Source organism: Heloderma suspectum, chromosome 7, assembly GCF_057233095.1.
Source record: "Heloderma suspectum isolate Gila_16-S chromosome 7, 16-S_ref, whole genome shotgun sequence".
NCBI classification, from domain to species: domain Eukaryota; kingdom Metazoa; phylum Chordata; class Lepidosauria; order Squamata; family Helodermatidae; genus Heloderma; species Heloderma suspectum.
Window position 1 is genome coordinate 56,927,335 of NC_139464.1, and position 22,655 is coordinate 56,949,989.

The 22,655-nt window shown below is 43.8% G+C and overlaps 1 protein-coding gene across 2 annotated transcripts in view; it reads left to right on the forward strand.

Moving 5' to 3' along the window:
* The window catches only part of KITLG (KIT ligand), a 97,828-nt gene extending 75,660 nt beyond the window's left edge, over positions 1-22,168 (forward strand). Inside the window, exons 6-10 of one of the 2 annotated variants that reach the window (XM_084810341.1) lie at positions 1,438-1,530; positions 14,985-15,094; positions 17,322-17,398; positions 19,258-19,342; positions 21,197-22,168. In XM_084810341.1, the coding sequence (XP_084666467.1) occupies positions 1,438-1,530; positions 14,985-15,094; positions 17,322-17,398; positions 19,258-19,297 (320 nt within the window). In that variant the 3' untranslated portion in view covers positions 19,298-19,342; positions 21,197-22,168. The remainder of the gene's footprint in view (positions 1-1,437; positions 1,531-14,984; positions 15,095-17,321; positions 17,399-19,257; positions 19,343-21,196) is intronic. The other variant, XM_084810342.1, reaches the window with a different exon arrangement.
* Positions 22,169-22,655: the final 487 nt, after the last annotated feature.

Sequence of the window (22,655 nt, forward strand, 5' to 3'; positions counted from 1 at the left end):
TCAGCCTCCCAGACTTAGGCTTGTCTTCCACCAGCTGGCCAACTTGGTCAGCAGCGGTTGGGCCAGCTAGCGGATTTTCCTTTTTTTATTATTATTTGCGAAAATACACATTTGTGCAAATGTCCATTTCCACAAGTTTTTTAAAACGGGGAAAATGCGCAGCTTGGCTCACAAAAACAAGGCAAGTCAGGTGCACTGTGGAAGCTGGGCAAGCCCCAAAAGGGCTGGATTTCCCTACGACAGACATCCCTTGCTAAAGGTTCCCGGTCCAGATTGAGGCTCCACGCCTCCGGTTTACTCCTTAAAAACCATCCATGCAGTTGCTAATTGTGTAAATACGGTCATGTTTAGTTAGGCCCTCTGATGACTAACTCTAAAAAGTTCTTAACAACTATGACATATTATAGCAGGGGTACAGAACCTCAGGCCTGGTGTCCTAATCCCATCCTCCTGGGGTTCCCCAGATGGCCACACCCCCTCCCCTGGCCCCGCCCTCTTTCTCTCAACCATCAATCATTTGGAGGTTTCCCAGCTTTTGAGCAGTTTTTTGCTCCACTCTAAAAGTTTGAAATGCCTATCCCAAGGTTTAATTACTGGTAGTAAGAGCTTTAAGCTAAAAATATGTCGGTATTTAAGGTTTAAGGTTCTAGCACTAGTGTACAAAGCCCTAAACAATTTGGGACCAGGATATCTGAGAGAGTGCTTTCTCCCTTACCAACCTGCCTGGTCACTGAGGTCATCAGAGGGCTTGCTCCTGGTGGCTCTACATGGGCCCATGGCCCAGCTGGAGCCCACCAGAAAAAGAGCCTTCAGTGTGGTGGCTCCCTTCCTGTGGAACTCCCTGCCTTTGGAGGTCAGGCAGGCACCAACATTGTGTTGCTTCTGGTGCCTCCGGAAAATATTGTTATTTCAGGAAGCCTTCCTTGAGTGATCGGCCACAATTTTATCAGAACTCGGTATATCAGAACTCTGTTTCTTTTTAAAAATGGTAATTATGTTAACATGGTTTTTATTCTGTTATCCTATCTGCTGTTCATCACTCCGAAATCTGTGGATGTGGAGCGGTATACAAGTATAATTAATTAATTAATTAATATTTGGGCAGTATTTTGGCCCACATTTTGCCTTTGGACTGCCCCCTTTTTTCAACCACTGGAATGCGGCCCCTGAAAACCTCTCTAAAATGGGAGTCCACCCTTGGGCTGAAAGAGGTTCTGCACTCTTTATTATAGAGACATGAAGCAGAAAACATGAACTGGGTACAGTTGTGTATTTTCAGCATTGGAATTTGGGAGATCAGATTTAATCATTCCATCAACCAATTATTGTAACTCACTTCTGATCAATCTTATTTGTAATAATGTCCACTGAATTGCCATAATGAGGGTAAAAGGATTTGCAGTTCCCCAGAATTCTTATGCATTCCTTCTGCCTTAGATTCCAGCATCAGTGCCACAAAACCATTTTTGTTACGCCCTGTTGCAGCCAGCTCCCTCAGGAATGACAGCAGCAGCAGCAATGACAGCAATGGTAAATATAAACGATTGTCCTTATTGGTGTTTATGCATGGGGGGGGGGCTAAAGGAGAAAATAGCTCTATTGGGCAAATTGGCTGTACATCATCAGTATGGTAAATAAGCATTTTATTTCTACACGGTAACACTTAGAATTAATATTACTTCTCAGGCTGAATGGTGGAGCTCATGATATAGTCCGAGGGAGCACATGGTTTTTTGGTTTATTGGTTTTTACGTATTGGTAAAAGCTTAAAACTTTCTATAAGGTATAGAATGGCTCCAAGTCAGAAGTCTAGAATAGTATGTGCATACAAAAGATTGATTACATTTATCTGCAACAAAAAGTTGCAGTGTGGAGTTCACTGTTCCAATCAGTCAGGCATGTCCTCCTCTACGATTACATTCCATTTCCTGTCCTGCTCCCACCCTGCTGTAAGATACCTTGAGTCTTTTTCTGAGAAAGGTGTTTAATAAATGTAATAAATAATAATAATTTAAATAAATACATATATAAATCAATAATACCTTGCATTTATATAGCACATCCAGAGGTCAAAAGTGCTTGACATACCTTGGGTTCTATCCTAAGATTCCAGGGGCAGAGTTCCACTCAAAAAGGGTTACCTGCTAGTAGAAGGGGAGAGGCATTTTTTGCCAATTCTCTCTTCCCTTTGTAGTCCCAAGAAATACCTCTGGAAGGTTAGAGGACCCTCCAGAACTGCATGGGATGTGGCATGGGGCCTGCAAGGATGACAAGGCATTAGCAAATATCACCCTGCCTCCTTAAGTTAGCAGGAGCTTCTGCTGAATCAAAGCCACTTCCATTTATGCCAATGGAAGGGCACTTTCAAATCCAACTCTCAGTCTTGTAATCCTTGTGGTACAATATGCAAAGCAGTAATAGAACACTTTCTCCAGATACTGGATTCAATTGCTTCTTTTGAGAATCAGTTCTCAACCATCTTCCATCTCTAGCATAATGTACTTGTCTATGTTATACGGGAAATGCAAGTCACCATGAGATGACTTTCTCCATGCAGCTATTTTATATTTAGGTGGTCATATGAAGGAATGTTTCCAATACTGTAAGATCACTTCCAAGAACAAGTATGATTTTCTTTTTTTGACCATTCCTAACCATGTTATATGATTCCAAAAGAGTTTGATGTAACTTTCCTGGTCCTGGCTCATGATTCTAAGCAGGACAGTGTTGAGAACTGGAAATAAAGATCAAAAGAAATAATTCTGCAACTTAATGAAATAATTTTCAAGAATACTGTGTTGTAGTAGTTCAAACCCGCCAGAAGTGATACTGGTAGTTCAAACCCGCCAGAAGTGATTTACAAAATGCTATTGTTGAATTGTCATTAGTGTTCCCTTCTCCTCATAATATAAAAGTTATACACTGCAATTAAACAAATTGTGGAAATTTTATGAAAGGGCCTAGAGAGTAAAAGCAAACATACCAAACGAACAAAATCCCTGATCATGATTTGAAACAAGACCACCCAGAATCAACATAGAGGCTTCTTCATACTCAGGGGCTTCTTCAGATATGCAAACATATATTCATTTATATATTAAAAGAAAAATAAATTAAAAACAAACTATACTGTGGGTATGTATGGGGTAGGGTTGGGTGGGCTGGGGAGGGCGCAAGGGGATTGGCCCGCTGAAGCTACTAACAACTGGGAGATGAGCAGTGGTACATGCACCATGACGATAAAAACACCTGGGCAGAGTGAGGCAGTCGTCTCAGGTGGCAGATCCTGGGAGGTAGTGGTAAGATGTTGGAGGAGAGCCCTGGCTGTGCCACACAGCCTGCCCTGTTGCCCCCTAAGCTAACTTGTTGCTTTCAGGTGTGGTGGAGGTTCCTGTCCCATTCCACTGTTAAAGAATTAGCTGTCACGGAATGGACAGGGGCACCATCTTGTCTTTTGTCTCAGGCAGCAAAATGTCTTGGGCCAGCACTATTTCAGGAGGACATAGAAGGGAAATGGACACTTTTCCATTCCCCAGAAACCTCCCCTCTCCCCACTATATAGCAATAAAGTGCTCTGATAAACGGCTGGCAGCCTGCGCTGAACCCGAGCCCTTCACTCTATGTAGCACAGCAAGAAAAGGTTACAGGAGTATGGGAAAGAAAAGAAAAAGTAGCATTTTCCTTTCTCCCCCATGAACCCTGGTCAGTGCTACACAAGGTCCTGTTCCAGACTGGCAGGAGCCCATTAGGGGCTGGGAATAGTGTTGCAGCTCCCTATTTGTTTCACAGAATCTCAGGAGCCAAAATTCCAGAGATCACAACATGAAGTTTGGCCCATGAACCAGAGTGCAGTCCCAGAATGGAAGAGGACAACTAAGGTGGGACAAGATACCATCTAGGAACCAGTTTAACAAGCTGGCTAGGACACTGAGCCAAGCTGAGCGTAACATAGTCAGAGGCCTTGTTTAAAATATGTGCCAAAAAGGCATATGCCTGTGGGCACTTGGAGGTTCAAGTATCTCCATGACTTTCCTTTTTGGGTGTAGTGGCAACATGTGGTGCAAAGCAGCCTCGTGCATCTTCTTCTATCTAATATGTGCAACTACTCTGTTGGCTTCCCATTATTTTTTTAGAATTTTGCTGTATTTATTTGTATTATACTCTTATTAGCCTCTGTCTCAGTGAGTGCATTTCACAAGGAGCTCAACTCACTGTTAAAATGAAGTGCTGCCCCTTGACATTTTGGCTGTGGCTTGGCACTAACACGTCCTTTCAGAAACCACCCCTATGAACTCTGTGGCTACACAACTGCAGAAATAACTTTGATGTTCCCAGTTAATGGGGGAGTGGGAATCCTTGTAATTAAGTCGGTTAAGATCCCTAAGTCTTCAGGCATTTGTACTTTCCAATAAACAGAATCAGGATTGCATATTTGTTTGCGAGCGGAGATGGGTTAAAGAAGATGCAGACAACAAGCTTGGGTTGAAAATTGGGCCACATTTATTGCAATACCTGCAAAGGGGTAACTAGGACGGGCATCTAACTGTGACAGCGGCTAGCTGGCATTTCTTGGGCGAAAACACACCCAACCTGAGGGGTGGCGGTGATCTCGCCATCCCTCCGGACTGCCCCTTCTGGGGGAGGTAGACCTTCCGGTGTCACCCCTGACCCGGTGCCGCACAACACCTGGATGAGTGAGTAGGGTTGGTCTCCCAGGCAACCCTTATCCCCCCGCCGAGCCGCACAACCCGTTCGGGGGGCCTCGGGCGTCACCTGTCACCATAAGGTGCCTCTGCATGCACACCATCCCTACTTTCCTGTTTTGCCCGTCCTAGCCGCCACAGGAGTCACACGCCTAGAGCTTGTGAAACTCCCCCCACCTGCGCAGAAGAACTTCCCGCAGGCCCCTTTGCAGATCAGACAGAAATATGTTATTCACTACATGAGACAGGCGGACACCGTCCTTCCTGTAACGCTCCCTCCATGTCCACAGAATTCCCTGGCGGGTGGTGCATCCATCACCTCATTTGCATAGGCCATAAGCCATTTCTCTGTGTGCTTTCCGACGTGCCCTGCCACTGGCAACGTCATTCCATGCCTTCCCATTGATCCATGGGAGCAGTGAGGGCTGCAATAGCCTACTTCCGGCCAGGTATGCCAGACCACCTGCATCTCAACCAAGGCCTGCTCGATCAGGTCCTTGCCTGGCTTACAGCCGAAGTCATTCCTCTCAACGTGCAGCACCTGGACCTGCGGAGGAAGACTGACAAACTTTGGTGGAACAGAGTGAGGAGGGGACTCCCATCGTATGCCTCGTCTGTGAAGCCACTGGATCTTAATGTGACAGGGTGACAGAAGCTGAAGTCTGAAGACGACATACAAGCCCATCGTGCAGCTCAAGACATCATAATGTGCCCAAGTAAGAGCACCCATTCCGGCGTACGACGAGTCTGCTGGTCTAAAGACTAAGCACATTAGGGCAAGCAAAGCAAGAATTGTGTCAGAAAGAAGGAGCCAACCCGCGAACGCAGGCCGGAACGCTGTGAAGCCCCATTTTCAAACTGCCATAACGTGCCTGTGAGAGAAACCTCCAGTGGTTACCATGGAGACTGCTTCAAGGTAACAACAGTGGGTTCAGAGCTGCAAATTACCTGGGCCTAGCTGCGTCGAGCCAGAGAGCTGAGATTGGGAGGGGGGCTGAGTTTAAGGCAACTCAGCCTGCCCCTCCTTGCATGGTGGTGCCACTGGGGAGCACCAATCAGAGGCCCCTATGTCTTGTCACCCCACCCGCCCGCAATGCCCCCCCCCCTTTTCAGCCAGACAAGCTGGCGCCGGGGTGAGGGCATTTCTCTGCTCAACTTTAAAAAAAAAAATTACATCACCAGAGTAATGTACTGGTGAAAGATGCCTTGAAGTAATAATAGATTTAAAAGCTTGTTTTAATGAATTTGGAGCAAATCCTTGAGTGACAAATCTGGCAACAGTATCAGTATGCTTTTCTCTGTGATAATTTTTCACTGTAATCTGCCTTGCTTGAGTCTAGATGGGAAAGTGTTACATTCTTGAAGAGTTATGATGTCATGATAGACGTGTTAAACAGAACCATAGTTTCTCTGCTTAACAAGAACAAAACTACACGTAATGCTGAGTCACATGGAATTTGTCCCCTGCCCAATGGTTTTTTGTTTTGTTTTATAAAATGCAGCCATGGAGGGCTTTTCTACATGAGGCATTTATCATGCACTCATCATTCTGTATGGTTGTTTACGGGTTCTTTAGATGATGATGTGATTGTCTAGTTTTGCTTCTGTGTCTAACCAGCACTTTTGGCGTGTTTTTTTAGAGCAGGGAAAATGTGGTCTTTAATTACGAAAGTGAAAGAAATCATGATTTTCTCTTGTGTATTTGTGTTATCCTGCTATCCCACAGTGCCACCTAGAGTTATATCACATCTTCGAAGATCGTGCCTGAATTAGAAAAAAAAAACCATCGCGGGAAGTGACAATTCTTCAAAGATAACGCCTTAATTTTAAAAAAAAACATCCGGAGCGGGCAATAGGAGGGGGTAAAACTTAGTCTCATTTGAAGGGATAGAACAACCCCCTGGTCAGTGGAGGAAGCCCGATTCCCAGGCGGTCGCCCATCCAACTACTGACCGGGGCCGACCCTGCTTAGCTTCCAAGATCAGACAAGCGCATGCACATCCAGCCCTTTGCTTGTTGCCGAGGAAACATTGAGTGCTGAGGAAGCTATGTGATCAGTAGCCGGAAGATGACATGGGGCCATCAAGAGCTGTGATTGGACAGGAGGGAAATACAAACACTGCCGGACAGGCCGGGGAGGGGACTACGACCAGATACGGTAGCGAAGGTGGAAAATCAGAGCACATTAAGGGGAAATACCGGGATATCAGGGTATTGAAAGCGGGAGCACAGAAGCGGGAAATTCCGGTTCCAATTTGAGGCGGGTACTGCGTAGTGTGAAAGATGGGTGGTGAAACCTCATTGGAAGTGAAAAAACCCGTAAGTGTAGATCAACCCTTCTATTTTCGTTTACGGCTTCAGTTACTGCATTTTGTAAAACAAAATGCCACATGTGGTTTGGCCCTTAGCCCCTTTGCTGCCAATAGAAGAAAAATGTAAGTTTTTAACTCTTCTTGTCATTACAATTAGTGCTGTGCCAAAAAATTTGACTCATCCATTTTTGGCATTTTGTGGCGGGGGAAGTGAAAACTCTGGAGAAAGAGGCTGGGAGAAGTGAGAATTTCAGAGATTATCTCTTGGGGATGGGAACAGGGTTTTCACATATCTTCTTAAGTGTAGGCAATTCTTGAGGGGGTCTTCTTTCTATTTTTTTAATTTTTGTAAAAACACCACCTGCAGGAGCCCAGCCCAGCCCAACACCACCTTTTTTCCAGGAGCCCAGCCCTCTTCTCCAGCCCGGCAGCTCTTTCTGAGCTCCCAGGAGACCATGCGACTTCTCCCTCTCCAATAGGCATTCAGGAAGAACTCCCAGCTGGTAAAGAGGCCTCAGCTCCTGGAAGTGCCAGGAGTGTTTTTTTTTTAAGTATAAAATAGACAGAAGTCCCCTCAAGAATCTCCTACACCAGAGCTTTCCAAACTGTGTGCCGCGACACATTAGTGTGTCGGCGGCAGTGTGTAGGTGTGTCGCGCGAAATGCAGAAAATTGTGCAGAAGGGCACCGCGGAGCTCCCTTACTCGCGTTTCCTTCCCTTGGCCCCTGCCGCCGCTCCCCCAGAACTTCCTAAAGCAGCTAATGTTAAAGCAGCTAACGCTTAGCTGCTTTAACATTAGCTGCTTTAGGATCATGTGGCATCTTGACGTAGGATGCACGTAATTGGTGGTGTTGGAGCAGTACGGCGAGGTAGAGGAGCGGGGCGAAGAGAAGGGAGGGGAGGTGCCGCCCTGGGAGCAGAGCTTGGCCGACGCCGGCACAGAGAAATGGCAGTGGCCACCAGCCCTGTGAGATTTTGAGCGTGCCCTTCGCGGACTTCTGCACTGCGCTCCTGCGCGGCCAGGCCAGAGTAGCGCGCGGGTGGTAACGCCACCTGGGACTGCAAGCGGGCCGTCCGCCATCTTGGCCAGTTGGAATGGAGCTCAGTGGAGGCCAGAAGCCTCAGAATCACTGTGCTCCCAATCACCCGGGCAAACGCAGCTGCAGGCTGTCACCCAGTCAACCCACCTGCTGCTGGCTGAAGGGAGGCCACCCTCCCGAACCCAATGTGGCAAACAGCAAGCCACCCAACACATGGCACTTATAATTTGATTTCTGCCTTTTATTTTTACTCTGCTGTAATTGTGGATTAACCACCCACCGGCAGTGTACCACTGGAGAGTGCTGAAACTGGACTCTGGACATAGGCATTGCGAATATTTACAGCAATAAAGCCTTGTAGTGAGACATATATATTTACACCATTTTTGTTGGACTTTTGCATCTCTACTTCATGTGTTTTTGCAGCTGAGCTCCTACCTGGGCCTATGTGTCCTAATATGTATTGTAAATACTTCAGTTAATTTTGTTTATTTTTCACATTTTCTTGCACATATTTACATACTGTTACTCATAAATGACAACAATGTATGTTATTATCTTACAAATCATATATTTTTAAAAATATAAATGAAAGGTTTTCATGAGATATGTTCTATCCCCATACATTTCGTTATTACAATTTATGTATGTGTCCGTATCTCTTATAACGGGTTATTTTAACCTCTGGTTTGCTAGTAAAACTGAATTACCGTGTCACAAAATGATGCATGTCTAAAAAGTGTGTCACCAACATGAAAAGTTTGGAAAGCTCTGGCCTACACTTAAAAAAAAGTGTATGGAAACCCTGTCCCCCTCTGCAAGGCGAAAATTCTCTGAAATTCTCCCCCTCCCTATGAAAGAGGCAGAAAAAACAATGCCTCTTTTGCAGGGAGAGAAAACGTTCCCAAAAATAAGGGGCAGGTTTAAGCACAGCACTAATTGCAATACAGTGAGGAAATGATTATGAAAAGCAACTTTTTTCTTATGGTCCATCTAGCCCAGGAGTGCAGAACCACTTTCAGCCTGAGGGCCAAATTCCATTTCAGAGAAGCTCTGAGGGGACCACATTCTGGTAGTGGATGTGGCCAAAGGCAAAAGAGGGCAAAGCTGAAATATCAAAATACAAGTATATTTTAACTTAAAGCTCGTACTGCCAGTAACTAAGCCTTAAGAGAAGCATTTCACCCTTTTACAGTGGGGAAAAATCTGCACAAAAGCCAGGGAACCATCAAATAATTGGTGGCTGGGGAAAAGGGGGTGGGACCAGTGGAAGGGGGCATAGCTATTTTCAGAACCCCAGAGGGCTGGATTGGGACCCCAGGCCTGAGGTTATACACCCCTGATCTAGCACAGCATTACCTGGCAGCAGTCTTCTTTAAGGTCTTGGCTGGGCTCTTTCCATGAGTTGCTACCCAAGATCCTTTCTGGAGATGTCAAAGATTGAATCTGGGTTTGGGGATGTCATGGGAATTTGTCTGAGCCTGGCTTGTAAATTAACCCCAGGGGTTTGAATGACTCACCTCAAAATGGGACACGAGATTTCCAGTTTCCCATCTCTCTTTCCCCACTTGGATTAATAACTAAGGCTCAAGGGAGGATGTTCCAGCAGCCAAACCCACCCCCTCCTACCCTTCTCCCTTAGCTTGTTGGTGATGAGCAGCAGCAGTGGTGAAAGGCAAAAGTGAGGCTTTTCCTCCTCCACCTACCTTCTTCCTTTCCTTAATCCTTCATTCAGGCCCGGACTGACTCTAGGTGCAGAGAATTCCAGGAGAAGGAATTATTTCAAGTACAATCTCTCCCAAAGTCTACCAGCACCCTGCAACCTAACAGCATGACAGGACTTTGTGAGTTCTTGAAAAATTGGTTATTTCAGAACCTCTTGCTATTGCAAGAACTGCATTTTCCAGATTCCTGGCTGTAGACCAGATCACTGCAGCACATTAAAATGGAGTAATGTGCTTGATGGAGGTGTACATTTCATTAAATATTTCAGAAGCGAGAAACCAGCCAGGGATGCACTCAGACTGCTAGAAAACAATAATGTGATAGGATTGCTGATGAAGGATATAGTGATTGTGGAAAAGCTGCATGAATTCTTTACATCCACCTTCAGTGAAATAGATGTTGGACTGACACACCTCGGATGCCAGTGGTAGACAAATCAATCATGACAGTTTACTTGGTGCCCTCCATTTGAGATGGGCTGCAGCTTCCATAATTCTCATGTAACAGGCCTCTAAATGATATTTTCTGGTGGGGGCGCTAAGAGTGGGGGGAAACTGTCACCTTCCTGCCCTGCTTCTGGGTGGCCACTGTTGGAAATGGGATGCTGGACTAGAAGCATGTTTGCTTGCTTGTTTGCTCACAGTGTGAGAGGTGGTTTGAACAAGCAGGTTGCAATGGTGAAGAGGAAGAACAGGCAACAAGATGTGTGCCCTCAGTAGGTGCATGACTGTTCCAACTCTTGACACTGTCCATTTTCAACCCTGGACAGCCGCTACCAGTCAGTGTAGATAATATTGAGGTAGACAGACCAGGAGGCCTGACTCAGTCTAAGGCAGCTTTCTATGTTCCTAATAAGACTGTACAGGGTTTTTTTAGAGCTTCACCTTTTATCTACTGTGGTTAGCTTGCATGGTGTAAAATAACCACCTTCCAATTATGCAAGCATGAAATATCTGTTCTGCTTGACTAAAATTTCCTTTTTTGAGTTGGCACACCTGTAGGGTCTAAACAAAGTTCAAGCAATGTTGGCTAGAAATCTGATTTTAAAAAAAGATTTAGAATCTCAGGCAGCTTTATAAACTCTATATTGTCAGTGAGGCTTGCGATGTGGTTTGAACTGGAGCAGGCAGGATTTTTGCAGCAGAGATAAAGTGTGCAATAAAATCCCTTAAGCAGCCGAAGTGGTTCCTAATGAATAGCAAGTCTACAGCGAGGAACTGAAATGGCTAATATATCTGGTAGCACATTATAATGGCACTTCTTAGCAGCTACTTATCTTGTTCCCTGGTGGCTTTAATTTGATTGCGTTTAGATCGGGTTTTCGGCTGCTTGTCTGCAGAAAAAGAACCAGAACTGGACAGTGCAACAAGAGTTTTGTGTGTCATTCACCTGCACTGTAACAGGAAAAGATAGGCTCAGTTTAGCCTCTCATGCAGTCCTCTGGAGGCCAGCCAGCGGGTTTGGAACCCTGCAGATATTGTGTAGAGATGCCAATTGTATGGAGGGGCTATACATATTTTTTATTTATCTGTTTTATTGGTTGCATTTATAGCATATCTTTCCTCCAAGGCAGCATTCATGATACTCCTCCTCATCTCTATTTTATCCTCACAACAATCCTGTGAGGCAGATTAGGCTGAGAGTCAGTGACTGACCACAAGTCAATGAGCTTCATGGCAGAGTGGGGACTAGAACCCAGTTTCCCCCATTCCTCGTCCAACACTGTAACCACTACACTACACTGGATCCCTGTTAGATGTTGCAGTCATGCAGATCACGGCAGCTGCCCATGTTGCCCATGCACATTGGTGCCGGTTCTCACCAATGGCATTGTCACACAAGTGCTGCCTGGCTATGAATGGAGACACACATGTGGGGGCCTGCAGGGTGTGGATCTGGGCCATACTTATCCAGCCTTTTTTTATAAAACAACACCAACGAAAATAACAGTTAAGCTGACTCCTTGAAGTTATTGTGGGTGGACAGACTGCAGGCTTGTGGGATTTCCAGAGGGTTTCCCACCCTCTGGAACAGTCAGAAAATGGGGGCTCTTAGAAAATGGCCTGGTGGGTCAGGGAGGTGGTGGGAACCAAAAAGAAAAGAAAATCCTGTATTCATTGGTGTACCCCTACAGCATGTGCTAACCAATTCCTTGCCACCAAATAATGTCGCTTGCACATGATATCAAGCCAGCACACATCAGCCAAACACAATACAGACTTCCAGTTCCACTGCTTCAGCAGCACAAAGCAAGAACTAAAAAGTAAAAGCAGAGCAGATAACTCAAGGAAGAGAGTCCAACTGCAGCCTACATGTCAAGTCACATATATAACACACATACATGCAGCAGCATGTTATTAAATGAAGTACTTGAGAAGACATTAGAAAACACCTCCCATTTTACAGATGGGGAACACTGAGGCTTGAGGCTAATCCCAAGGATAATCAGTGAATCCATGGCAAAGAACTCAAAACACATGAAGAGCAGATATAAAAATGAACTGGACCATACAGGACATCACACAGACATGCAGAATTATTAGTCCCCTTTCACAGCTGGGGGACACTGAGACGGAGATGGACATGAATGCCAGCAAATCTCTTTACTGTTCCAAGTAGTTAAGAAATAGCAGTGGGAAAGGGAAAGAAACTAAAGCTGCTATCTTGTGCACATTTACTTAGGAGTAATGCAGCAGGACTTCCACGTTTCCTGCTGTACAATTGGGCTCCATGAATGTAAAGCTACAGACTGCTTTTTGCAAAGATGCAAACAGATCATTCCAAGTGTAAATACATACAAGCACCCACGCAAAACCACAAACATGTTGTCCTTCTGTCTCACACCCACACACAGGCACAGAACAGAGACCCATAATCTCTTACTTTCTCTCTCATGCAGACTTTCTCTCACTGTCACACACATACATGCACACACAGAAATGCATGACATGACAATATAAATATATTGCATAAATACGGTATGTTGCCACATGCAGGCATAGGACACTGACTCTCGCCAAGATCCCAAACACACAGAAACAAGAAAAGTATCTGCTGCTGTCTCATGTGTGCTGCTTTGCGACTGCTGCCCTGGTCACGAGTGGGCCAGGCTGCTGAGGTAAGACCAGCAAACCAGTCCAGCTGCTGTTTCTAGTTGCCAGTGTAAGAAGTTGGCCCAGAGCACTGCTTTCCCCCTTTCAAATGTGTATGCAGAGGCTGACCCACATACGTGCACATTCCGCAAGCATCCAGGCCAGGGCTCCCTCTTCCTCCGAGCTCTTGTGTAGACAGGACCTCCTGCAAGAACAGGATGAGAAGGAGATCAGGTGCAACCCGAGAGCCACGTTGGTGGCAGGGAGGGGCTTCAGCATGAATGTTCACTGGGCCGTCACAACCCAGCTTGCGGTAAGTTGGTGGACCAAGGACAATGTTCTGCCTGCCCTTACTCTAGAGCAGGGCTGCAGAACCGCAGGCCCAAGAGCCAAATCTGGCCTGCCTGGGGACCCAATCTGGCCCTCTGGAGTTCCCCAGATGGCCATGCACCCTCCCTCCGGCCCTGCCCCCTGACCACCAATTATTTGGTGGTATCCTGGCTTTTGTGCAGTTTTTCCCCATTCTAAAAGGTTGAAATGCCTCTCCTAAGGCTTAGCTACTTGCAGTACAAGCGTTAATGTAAAATTTGGTGGTATTATGGCCTTGCCTCTTTTGCCTTCAGCCCCACCTACCACTGGAATATGGCCCCCAAGAGCTTCTCTGAAATGGAACTCGGGCTTTAAGAGGTTCAACACCCCTGCTCGAGAGGTCTTCTCCCACTTGCTTCTAGACTTCGGAGCCCTAAGGTTTAAGAAGACAAATGTAAACAGTTAAATGTAAAACTAAAGGTTTAAGAAGACAAATGTAAACAGTTAAATGTAAACAAGGTTTAAAAAAGCAAATGTAAACTGTTTAAATCCACTCCCATGTGCTTAATGAAAAACTTAGGCGGTGGTTCCACGGGACATTTCAAGTGGAAATGAGCCAAGAGCCATTGGCAGCATGTACATCCCCATATTTGTTATTAATAACACATTTTATGATCAGTGCACTATGATACAAGATATCATTTTTACACAAGATGTTTATGCCTGGTAGATTTTCAGTGCAATCCTACATGTTTACTCAGAAATAAGCCCCACTGAGTTCAATAGGACTTTCTCCCAGGTAAGTGTACATAGTATTGCAAGCTTAGACTCTCTGGACAAGCCTTGGCCTCCATAATAGACAAGAGCATGAGCTCCACCTGGCACAATTCCAACCTAGAATATTTCTGCTTAAGAAACCAGAAATCAGTGTTGCACAACATTATATGGGCACACATGCCACTAACATCATGCTAAACTGTAAAATGAAGCAGAAGCATGAGTGAGATGCATGCATAAACGTGCATTGTTTGTTGCATGCTCAAATCTATTTGGAGAACAAAAGGGAATAAAAAAATGACAAAGGAAATCAAAAATAAATCACTGGCCCTGCCAGCAAGTGGGAAGGGATATATTATAATGAGCAAAGAGTACTTGCAAAGGATGAGAGGACCCAGCCTTCATTTTTGCAATGAATTTTGTGATTAGTGAAATCCATTATTGGTTGTATGTGTGTGTTCTGCTCAACAAAACCTACCCACAAGCTACTGCCAGATTGCTAGTTATAAGTACAGTCTGTACATTAGGAAGTGTGAGTACTTTGGTCCAATGCTCAACAGCACTGCATGTTGGCAAGCACTGCTGTACTATCAGGGAGAAGAGGGAAAGGGGGGCTTTAAAACCTATACTGCTCTGTCTCTTGAGAGTTCATATACAAGAGGTGCTCAGCATATTTCCCTGCTGAATAATTTGGTCTGGTTTGCTAAACTGCTTTGCGGGGGTGAAGCGAGAGGGGAGATCCTCAGCTGAAATGCCGTAAAAAGAAAAGAAGAAAATACTTTGGTAAACGTTGCTCTGCAGATGGTAAAAATCTGATTACACAGTTGCCAGAATGTTTGCCTTTCCGGAGTTAGTGCAAATAAAGCTGTGAATATCAGGCAGCCAACACTTGCTAATGACAAACAAACCACTTTAAAGGTTTAACTTGCAATGTATGGTCTACAGAGGTGCTACCTAACAAGCTACCTTTTATTAACAGCACTGCTCTGAAGACTTATATGCAATTAAAAATGTTTTTAATTACAGAAGCAGAATTGGGCTTCCTCAGCAGCCCCAGCATGCAAGGAATCAGCATGGCACTAACATCGCTGGTGACTCTTTTTATTGGCTTTATTTTGGGAGCTCTATGCTGGAAGGTGAGAAATAACAAATGTAACTGTGGTTGAGGAGGTCACTAAATTTTAGCTCCATGAAAATAAAAATATTGTGGCAGAAGTATGAAGGCTATATTTATTCTGCCAGGAAATCTGCTTGTGAAGCATTGATTTCCTCTCAAGTAAAAACAAAACAAAACATACCATGTTTTCTTTAAGATAGCTATTTTGTTCCTTTAGGGAAAAAAAATCCAAAAGACAGGGTTCAATCCAGATTTAGTCATACTTAAAGGAGTCCCAATGAAATCAACGGGACTTATGTTAGTCATTGATTTATATGGGTCTTCTTGAAGTATGACTAGATCTATCTATCTATCTATCTATTTATTTATTACATTTCTATCCCACCTTTTTTCCTTCTTTAAGGAACCCAAGGCAGCGTACATAATCCTCCTCCTCTCCATTTTAGCCTCACAACAACAACCCTGTGAGGTGGGTTGGGCTGAGACTGAGAGTCTGTGACTGGCCCAAAGTCACCCAGTGAGCTTCCATGGCCGAGTGGGGACTAGAACCTGGATTTCCCGGCTCTCAGTCCAGCACTCCAGCCAGTACACCATGCTGAAGTATGACTAGATCCAATCCGTGTAAAACTATACTTTTAGGGTGCAATCCTATGCATGTTTAGGCATAGAAAAGGCCTATAACTCCCAGCATTCCCAGCTGGCTGGGAATGCTGGGAGTTTTAGGCCTTTTCTCTGTCTAAACTTGCATAGGATTGTGCCCTGACTGTGGCTGACCCAAAATTCACAAAGCAACGAGCAAGCTCTTCAAAGAATCAGTCGACCTTGGGATACGGTGTATGAAATCCTGCACAGTGCATTATGGGGCACTGCAAAAATTGACTTGAGTTTGGTATTTCATGATGTGCCAATGGCATTGTGGGTGTATTTAGGATTGGGTTTTAGTTAGAGGTCATTCCAAAATGATAAAAGCATTAAAGCCAGCTCTACTGCAGTTAACAGTGCCAGTCGCACAATGTTTTGTTCCCCAAGGGGGTATACGTGAAGCTGAGTCAGAATATCGGTCCATCTAGCCCAGTTCTGCCTCCTCTCTCTGGCAGTGGTGCCCCTGTGTCTCAGCCCTGCTACATGTCACAACTGGAGATGCCAGGATTGAACCTGGGACTTCCATATCAATCATGTGCTCAATCCTGAGCCATGGCCTCAAGCTTAAATTTGCTCTGCCACTTTTCACTGGCTCCCAGGTGAATTCCATTTCCCATCACCCAATGCACTACACCTTGATTCTTATGTCATAATGTGGCATGTTCCTTTGGATATCCTGGGAAAGCATGTGGTTTCTCCTAGAACATAGTGCTTTTTTCTTTTTAATATTTTGGGCTCTATCAAGGCCCAGAAAGGCAGTAGTTCAAATCCTCTTCATAAAATGTAGCAGAATTAACAAGTTTAAAGATATTCCAGTAAATGAACTACACCCATACAATGCAAGCACCACCACCCCAAATGTGTTATCCCTGCAACACAGGGATTAAGAAAAGAGTCTTGAGAAAAGACAGCTGAATCACCTGCAAGAAATAAATAGGAACTGCTCAAAGAAACGATCATTTAGAAAGATCCAATCCTATTGTTCCTTTATTGTTGTGTAACTAGAATAACTTCTGAAAGTATGATCCTACCAATCCAAATTGTATGCATGTAAAATATACAAAGCCAATGCCTTCTTTAATAGATGTTTGCATAACAACAACTACTACTACATACATTCATACATTTTCTTTTTGCAATCTATACTGCGGGGCTGAAAATTCCCAGCCCTCTTCCACAGTATGAGTCATCCCCACAAAAGTGTGTGTATTGGGGTGGGGATTCAGAAATGCAAGGTGAAAATGCTTTAGAGGCACAATCCTATGCATGTTTAGACAGAAAAAAATTCTTCATGGCTGGCTGGGGAATGCTGGGAGTTGTAGGACTTTTTTCTGTCTAAACGTGCATAGGATTGCACCCTAAATCACAGATGGGGAGCCTGTGGTTTTCCAGATGCTGCTGGACTCCAACTTCCATCAGCCCCAGCCAGCAAGGTCAGGGATGATGGGATTTGTAGTCAAACAGCATTCAGAAAGCCACCAGTTCCTCACCCCTCCTTTAAATGAATGCACCGATCAAAGAAAAATAATGATCTTTTACTATTGTTTAGACTGTAACATTTTCTATATTAACATTGTACGGCATCTAATGCTATTTTTCCATAGAAAAAAGCCCGCAAACATATGCTGGAAAGTGACCAGGCTACACAATCTAACAACTGCCAGGAGGATAATGAAATAAGGTATGTTGATTGTATTTCTAGTTCATTATGAAAAAAAACTAAACCAATGGTATCGTTTAACCTTCCAGCACATGTTCCTTCAGGTCATGAGGTCATTCTGACAATGAAAGATGTCCAAGGGAGAACTTTGAGACATGTTCTTTATGCCCCTATGCTATGTACCATTAAACCTGAAATCCTAAACACACTTACAAAGCAGACCCATGGGCACACACTGGGACTCATCTTTAAATAGGCATGCATAGGATTATGCTCTGAGATTAGAGCATAATCTTTTCCTTGACCTCCAAGTTTCATGCTCCCCATGCAGAATCCAGATCTGTAGCCATGCTTCAGCCAAATTCACTGACCTGGTTTGCACAATCACTGAGGGTTAAACAAGCCACCATGGCTTGTTTAATCCTGGGTGTGTGCTGGCACGTGCAGGTGCTATTTCCCTAATTCCTTGCCCAGGCATAACTTGTTATGTTGTCTGAACCCTGGTGGCATGGCTCGTTGGAGGGGAAAACGATTTGCTAATAACCCATATTCTGTTGTTGGGTTGTTGTTGTTGTTGTTGTTGTTGTTCAGTCGTGTCCGACTCTTCGTGACCCCATAGACCATAGCACGCCAGGCCCTTCTGCCCTCCGCTCTCTCCCGGAGTGTGCTCAAGTTCACATTCATTGCATCGGTGATGCTATCTAGCCATCTCATCCTCTGCCGTCCCCTTCTCCTTTTGCCTTCAATCTTTCCCAGCATCAGGGTCTTTTCCAGGCAGTTTTCTCTTCGCATTAGGTGGCCAAAATATTTGAACTTCAGCTTCAGTATCTGTCCTTCCAATGAGGAATCAGGGTTGATTTCCTTTAGGATTGACTGATTTGACCTCCTTGCAGTCCCGGGGACTCGTAAGAGTCTTCTCCAGCACCACAGTTCGAAAGCATCAATTCTTCGGCGCTCAGCCTTCCTTATAGTCCAGCTCTCACAGCCATACATTACTACTGGGAAAACCATAGCTTTGATTATACGAACCTTTGTCGGCAAGGTGATGTCTCTGCTTCTTACTATGCTGTCTATGTTTTCCATAGCTTTCCTCCCAAGGAGCAAGCATCTTTTAATTTCATGGCTACAGTCACCATCTGCGGTGATCTTGGAGCCCAAGAAAATAAAATCTGTCACTGCTTCCATTTCTTCCCCTTCTATATGCCAGGAAGTGATGGGGCCAGATGCCATGATCTTAGTTTTTTTAATGTTGAGTTTCAAACCAGCTTTTGCACTCTCCACTTTCACTCTCAACAAGAGGCTCTTTAGCTCCTCTTCGCTTTCTGCCATTAGGGTGGTATCGTCTGCGTATCTGAGGTTGTTGATAATTCTCCCGGCAATCTTAATTCCACCCTGTGATTCATCCAACCTGGCGTTTCTCATGATGTACTCTGAATATAAGTTAAATAAGCAGGGCGACAGTATACAGCCTTGTTGTACTCCTTTCCCAATTTTGAACCAATTGGTTGTTCCATGTCCGGTTCTCCGCTGCAGCTTAAACAAACCATGCTGGCTTATTTAACCCTTGGTGATTGTCCAGACCAGCCCACTGTCTCAAACTCAGACAGACTCTCAGATGTTACTAACTTAAGCCCCATTCATTTCAATGGGTCTGCTCTATGTAGGACTAACATTGGATATTACCCTCTTATTCTGCAATCTTAAGTACAGAAAAGCTTCATTTTCATACAATTATGCTGTAAAAATAAGTCAGTGAATCCCCCTAGGACCTTTCTCTACAAATGAGAATTCTTCCTCTACCAGGAATCTTCTAAGTATGTTAGAATTGATTTTTCTTGCAATATGATAAAAAGGCACTTTGGTTTTTGTTTCTATTTCAGTATGCTGCAGCAAAAAGACAAATCGCTTCTACAAGTGTAGCGGTTGCTTTTTTATATATATACACTGTTACTGTTTCATATCTGGGTAAGTTCTGAAAAAGAAATTTGGAATTGCCTTTACTATTAGCCTTTACTAAGGACTAGCCTGTTGAAATTTAGAGTAATTATTCTGTAAAGTTTCCTTTATAAACCTATATGCCAACAGGACATTTATATGGCTACTTCATTAACAGTGGAGTCACAGTCTACAAAATACCATTTTTTTGTTCCCCTTTAAAGAGGTATTCACATCAGAAGACAGTGGCTCTGTCTTCTGAGACATCTGAGCTTTCGTGCTTTTGGAAAAGAGACTCTAGTCTAGAATTTAATCTAGTGCTAGTGCAGCAGCTGCCTTGTGCCCCACTGGTCTCTGTGCAGCACAGCTATGATGCAAATGGAACTCCCATAGCGTTCTGAGTGATGCAGTTCCCCTAAAACTAGCCTACAGGCTGTTTGAAGGCCTGGCCGCTGGAAAAAGCAATGAAAATGCATTGCTATTCCACAGTATTAAAGCAGAGATGGGCAACTTTGGGCCCTCCAGATGTTATCAGATTGCAACTCCCATCAGCCCTAGCCAGCATAGCCAATGGTGAGGGATGATAGAAGTTGCAGGCCAACAACATTTGGACAGTCACAAGTTGCCCACCCCTGTATTAAAGGAATATACATGGCAAGTGGGGCAGAGAACGATGAAGAAAAAGATAGCACACTAGTTGCAGCAATATATGCAATATGGCAGCTATGGCATATCTCATAGCATTGGGTGCATGGGCCCTTCCCAGAGAACTTCTCACTTGCACCATAACATTCAGTTGGATATTCAGTTTGCCCCATCATATTCAAGAGGTTCGAAATGATTTATAGAAGAATAGAGAGAGATGTAAAAATCAAGCATCCTGTCTTTAATCAGGCATTCTAGGGGTTGAGCTTTTTGATGATACTAGGCTAAGCTGGCTGATAAGTTTCAGATGTGAGCTGAGCTGATGCTTAAGATGTAGAAGAGCTGAAAAGAACAGTATCCAGCTGTGTCATTCCACTAGCACAAATGATGTTGCACTAGTGGAAACTAGGTTCTGAACTACGTGCAAGAGAAGAATCCAAGTAGACGTACATTTGTGCAAGTATGGTTGGGTTACACAACCGCTTGTGTGTTGTGAAACTGCTTTGCACCCGTTGTGCAACCAGTTGCGCAACTGCTTGCACAAGAGTAATGGGCAACCACTTGCACAATGGAAAGATTCAGCAGAGCTCTGCTAGCGCTATTTGAGTTTGCAGAATGTCACCATTGGATACTGCTCCAAGCTTTCTGTACATTAAACTAGAGGTCTGCTGTCAGGTTTTTAGATAATACATACCTATGCCTATAACACAAAGGTGTCCACATAATCAACAAACTGGGGAAACTTATTCTCTCCATGCTGTAATTCAGCCTCTCCCAACCTGGCCATGCCAGCTGGGAATGAGGCTGGGAATGATGGGAGTTGCAGTCCAACAGATCTTGAAGACACCAGGTTGGGGAAGGCTGCTGTAATTTTTTCTCTGTATTCTCACCCTCAACCCCTACTCTCCTACCATACTTTTTCCGCCTGCTCCCAAAGCACCACCCCCTCAATCTTCCACACATTTCACTCCTGCCTGTCTTTTCTTCCTTTCTCTCTTCCTTCTTCCCTGGTACATGTTCTGCTCTCTCTCTCTCTCCCCCCTGAGATGGCAAAACGTCACCACCACCACAGACACAATACGATATGACAAGATGTGCTGAAAATGCTTCAAGATATGGAAATTACTTGTTATTATTAAATGAAAGTGCCCTTTACTAATTTGTGAAACTGCAACATTTTCAATTAAATACATCCCCAAAACAATCATGTGTTTTTTTCCCCCCTCTCTTCTCTACCAGGCAGCTAACAGTTCCATGTTTGCTTCATAAATGAAGCAGCTTTAAGCATATTTGTATTCCTTTTGGAGTGACAGACTGAGTCTGCATCTGTTGTTGTTGCCCGTGACTCCATATTGAGAATATAGAGCTGTGGACAAAGGCTGTGCTACTGTGAAACCAACGGTGAATTAAATACCATCAAAGAAGAGTCTGCCCTGAAAAGGATTGTATTTTTTTTAATATGCAGACAAATGTGTTTCTTTGCATCTTGGAATTTGCAGCGGATTTTGGCAAATGCAGTAAATGCACGATTCCGGATTCATGTGATACGAAACAAAAGTCATAAGGAAGTTTGCATTTTGTGTACAAATGGAGACTCTGAATAGGAGAAAAATGCAGAAATGGATGAGAATAACAATCTTCAGTACTGTACATAAGACTTGCAGTAAGGTTATGCAATGGACTCATGTGCTAGCTTTCTTTCAGTGGTGGAACAGGGTTCATACTGAGGGACGGTCACATATGAAATAAAATTCGATATCTTTCAAGCTGTACGTGAAATTGAATTCCATGTCACAGAAAACTCCATGTCACAGAAAACCAACAGCAAAGCTGTTAGCATCGTTTGAGGAGACGTTAACGTTGGAACATGAAAACAGGGCACTTGTAATAGGATGGAACATTGATTGCTGGATATAAGAAGATGTCCATTAATGTTCCAGTGGGAGAATCAAAAGAGAAAAAGTCAACATCTGGAACAGAAAATTATCATGAAGCCTATTTAAATGCTTATGAACATGAACCTCTCTTCTTGATATTTACAAAAAAAATCAGGTCATCTCGAAGATACCAAGGTTTAGTTTAGCTTTTACTGTGTGTCATTTAATATTTGCAAATGAATTTTAAAAGTAATACACTTTTCATCACTTAGCCTTTCTCCATCAATTATTATTATTAGTTCAGCTCAAATAAAAAGGAAAATTTCTTCTTAATAATTGTCAGCCTCCTGATATTTTTTGTAACAAAGCTGTGGACAGCAAATCTGAGACTCAAATAATCTGTTCATAAATTTGGAAGAAGGCACTGAAAACTACTCAGACTTCGTATAGAATATATTTAAGTTATTTTCCCCCTCAAAATAGGTTCACAGCACTTTGTGTTCTGTGAAATAGTTTGATTGCTCCATGTTCCAAACTACTAATCCAATAAGGGTGTAATCCTGTGCTTGTTTAGACAGAAAACAAATCTTACCATTCCCAGCATGTCCTAGCCAAAATGGCTGGCTGGAAGAGAAACTGTAGGTCTTTTGTCTTTATAAACATGCATAGGATTGCACTCTAATAAGTCTATAAGTTTAAATATTATAAGTGTAATTAAACCATTGTTACTTTTTCATTTGCAATGCATTGATAAAATTATCTCTGCTTAAGAAATACTTAATTTAAAACTTTAAAGATTTTCACAGATTTATTTATTTTCA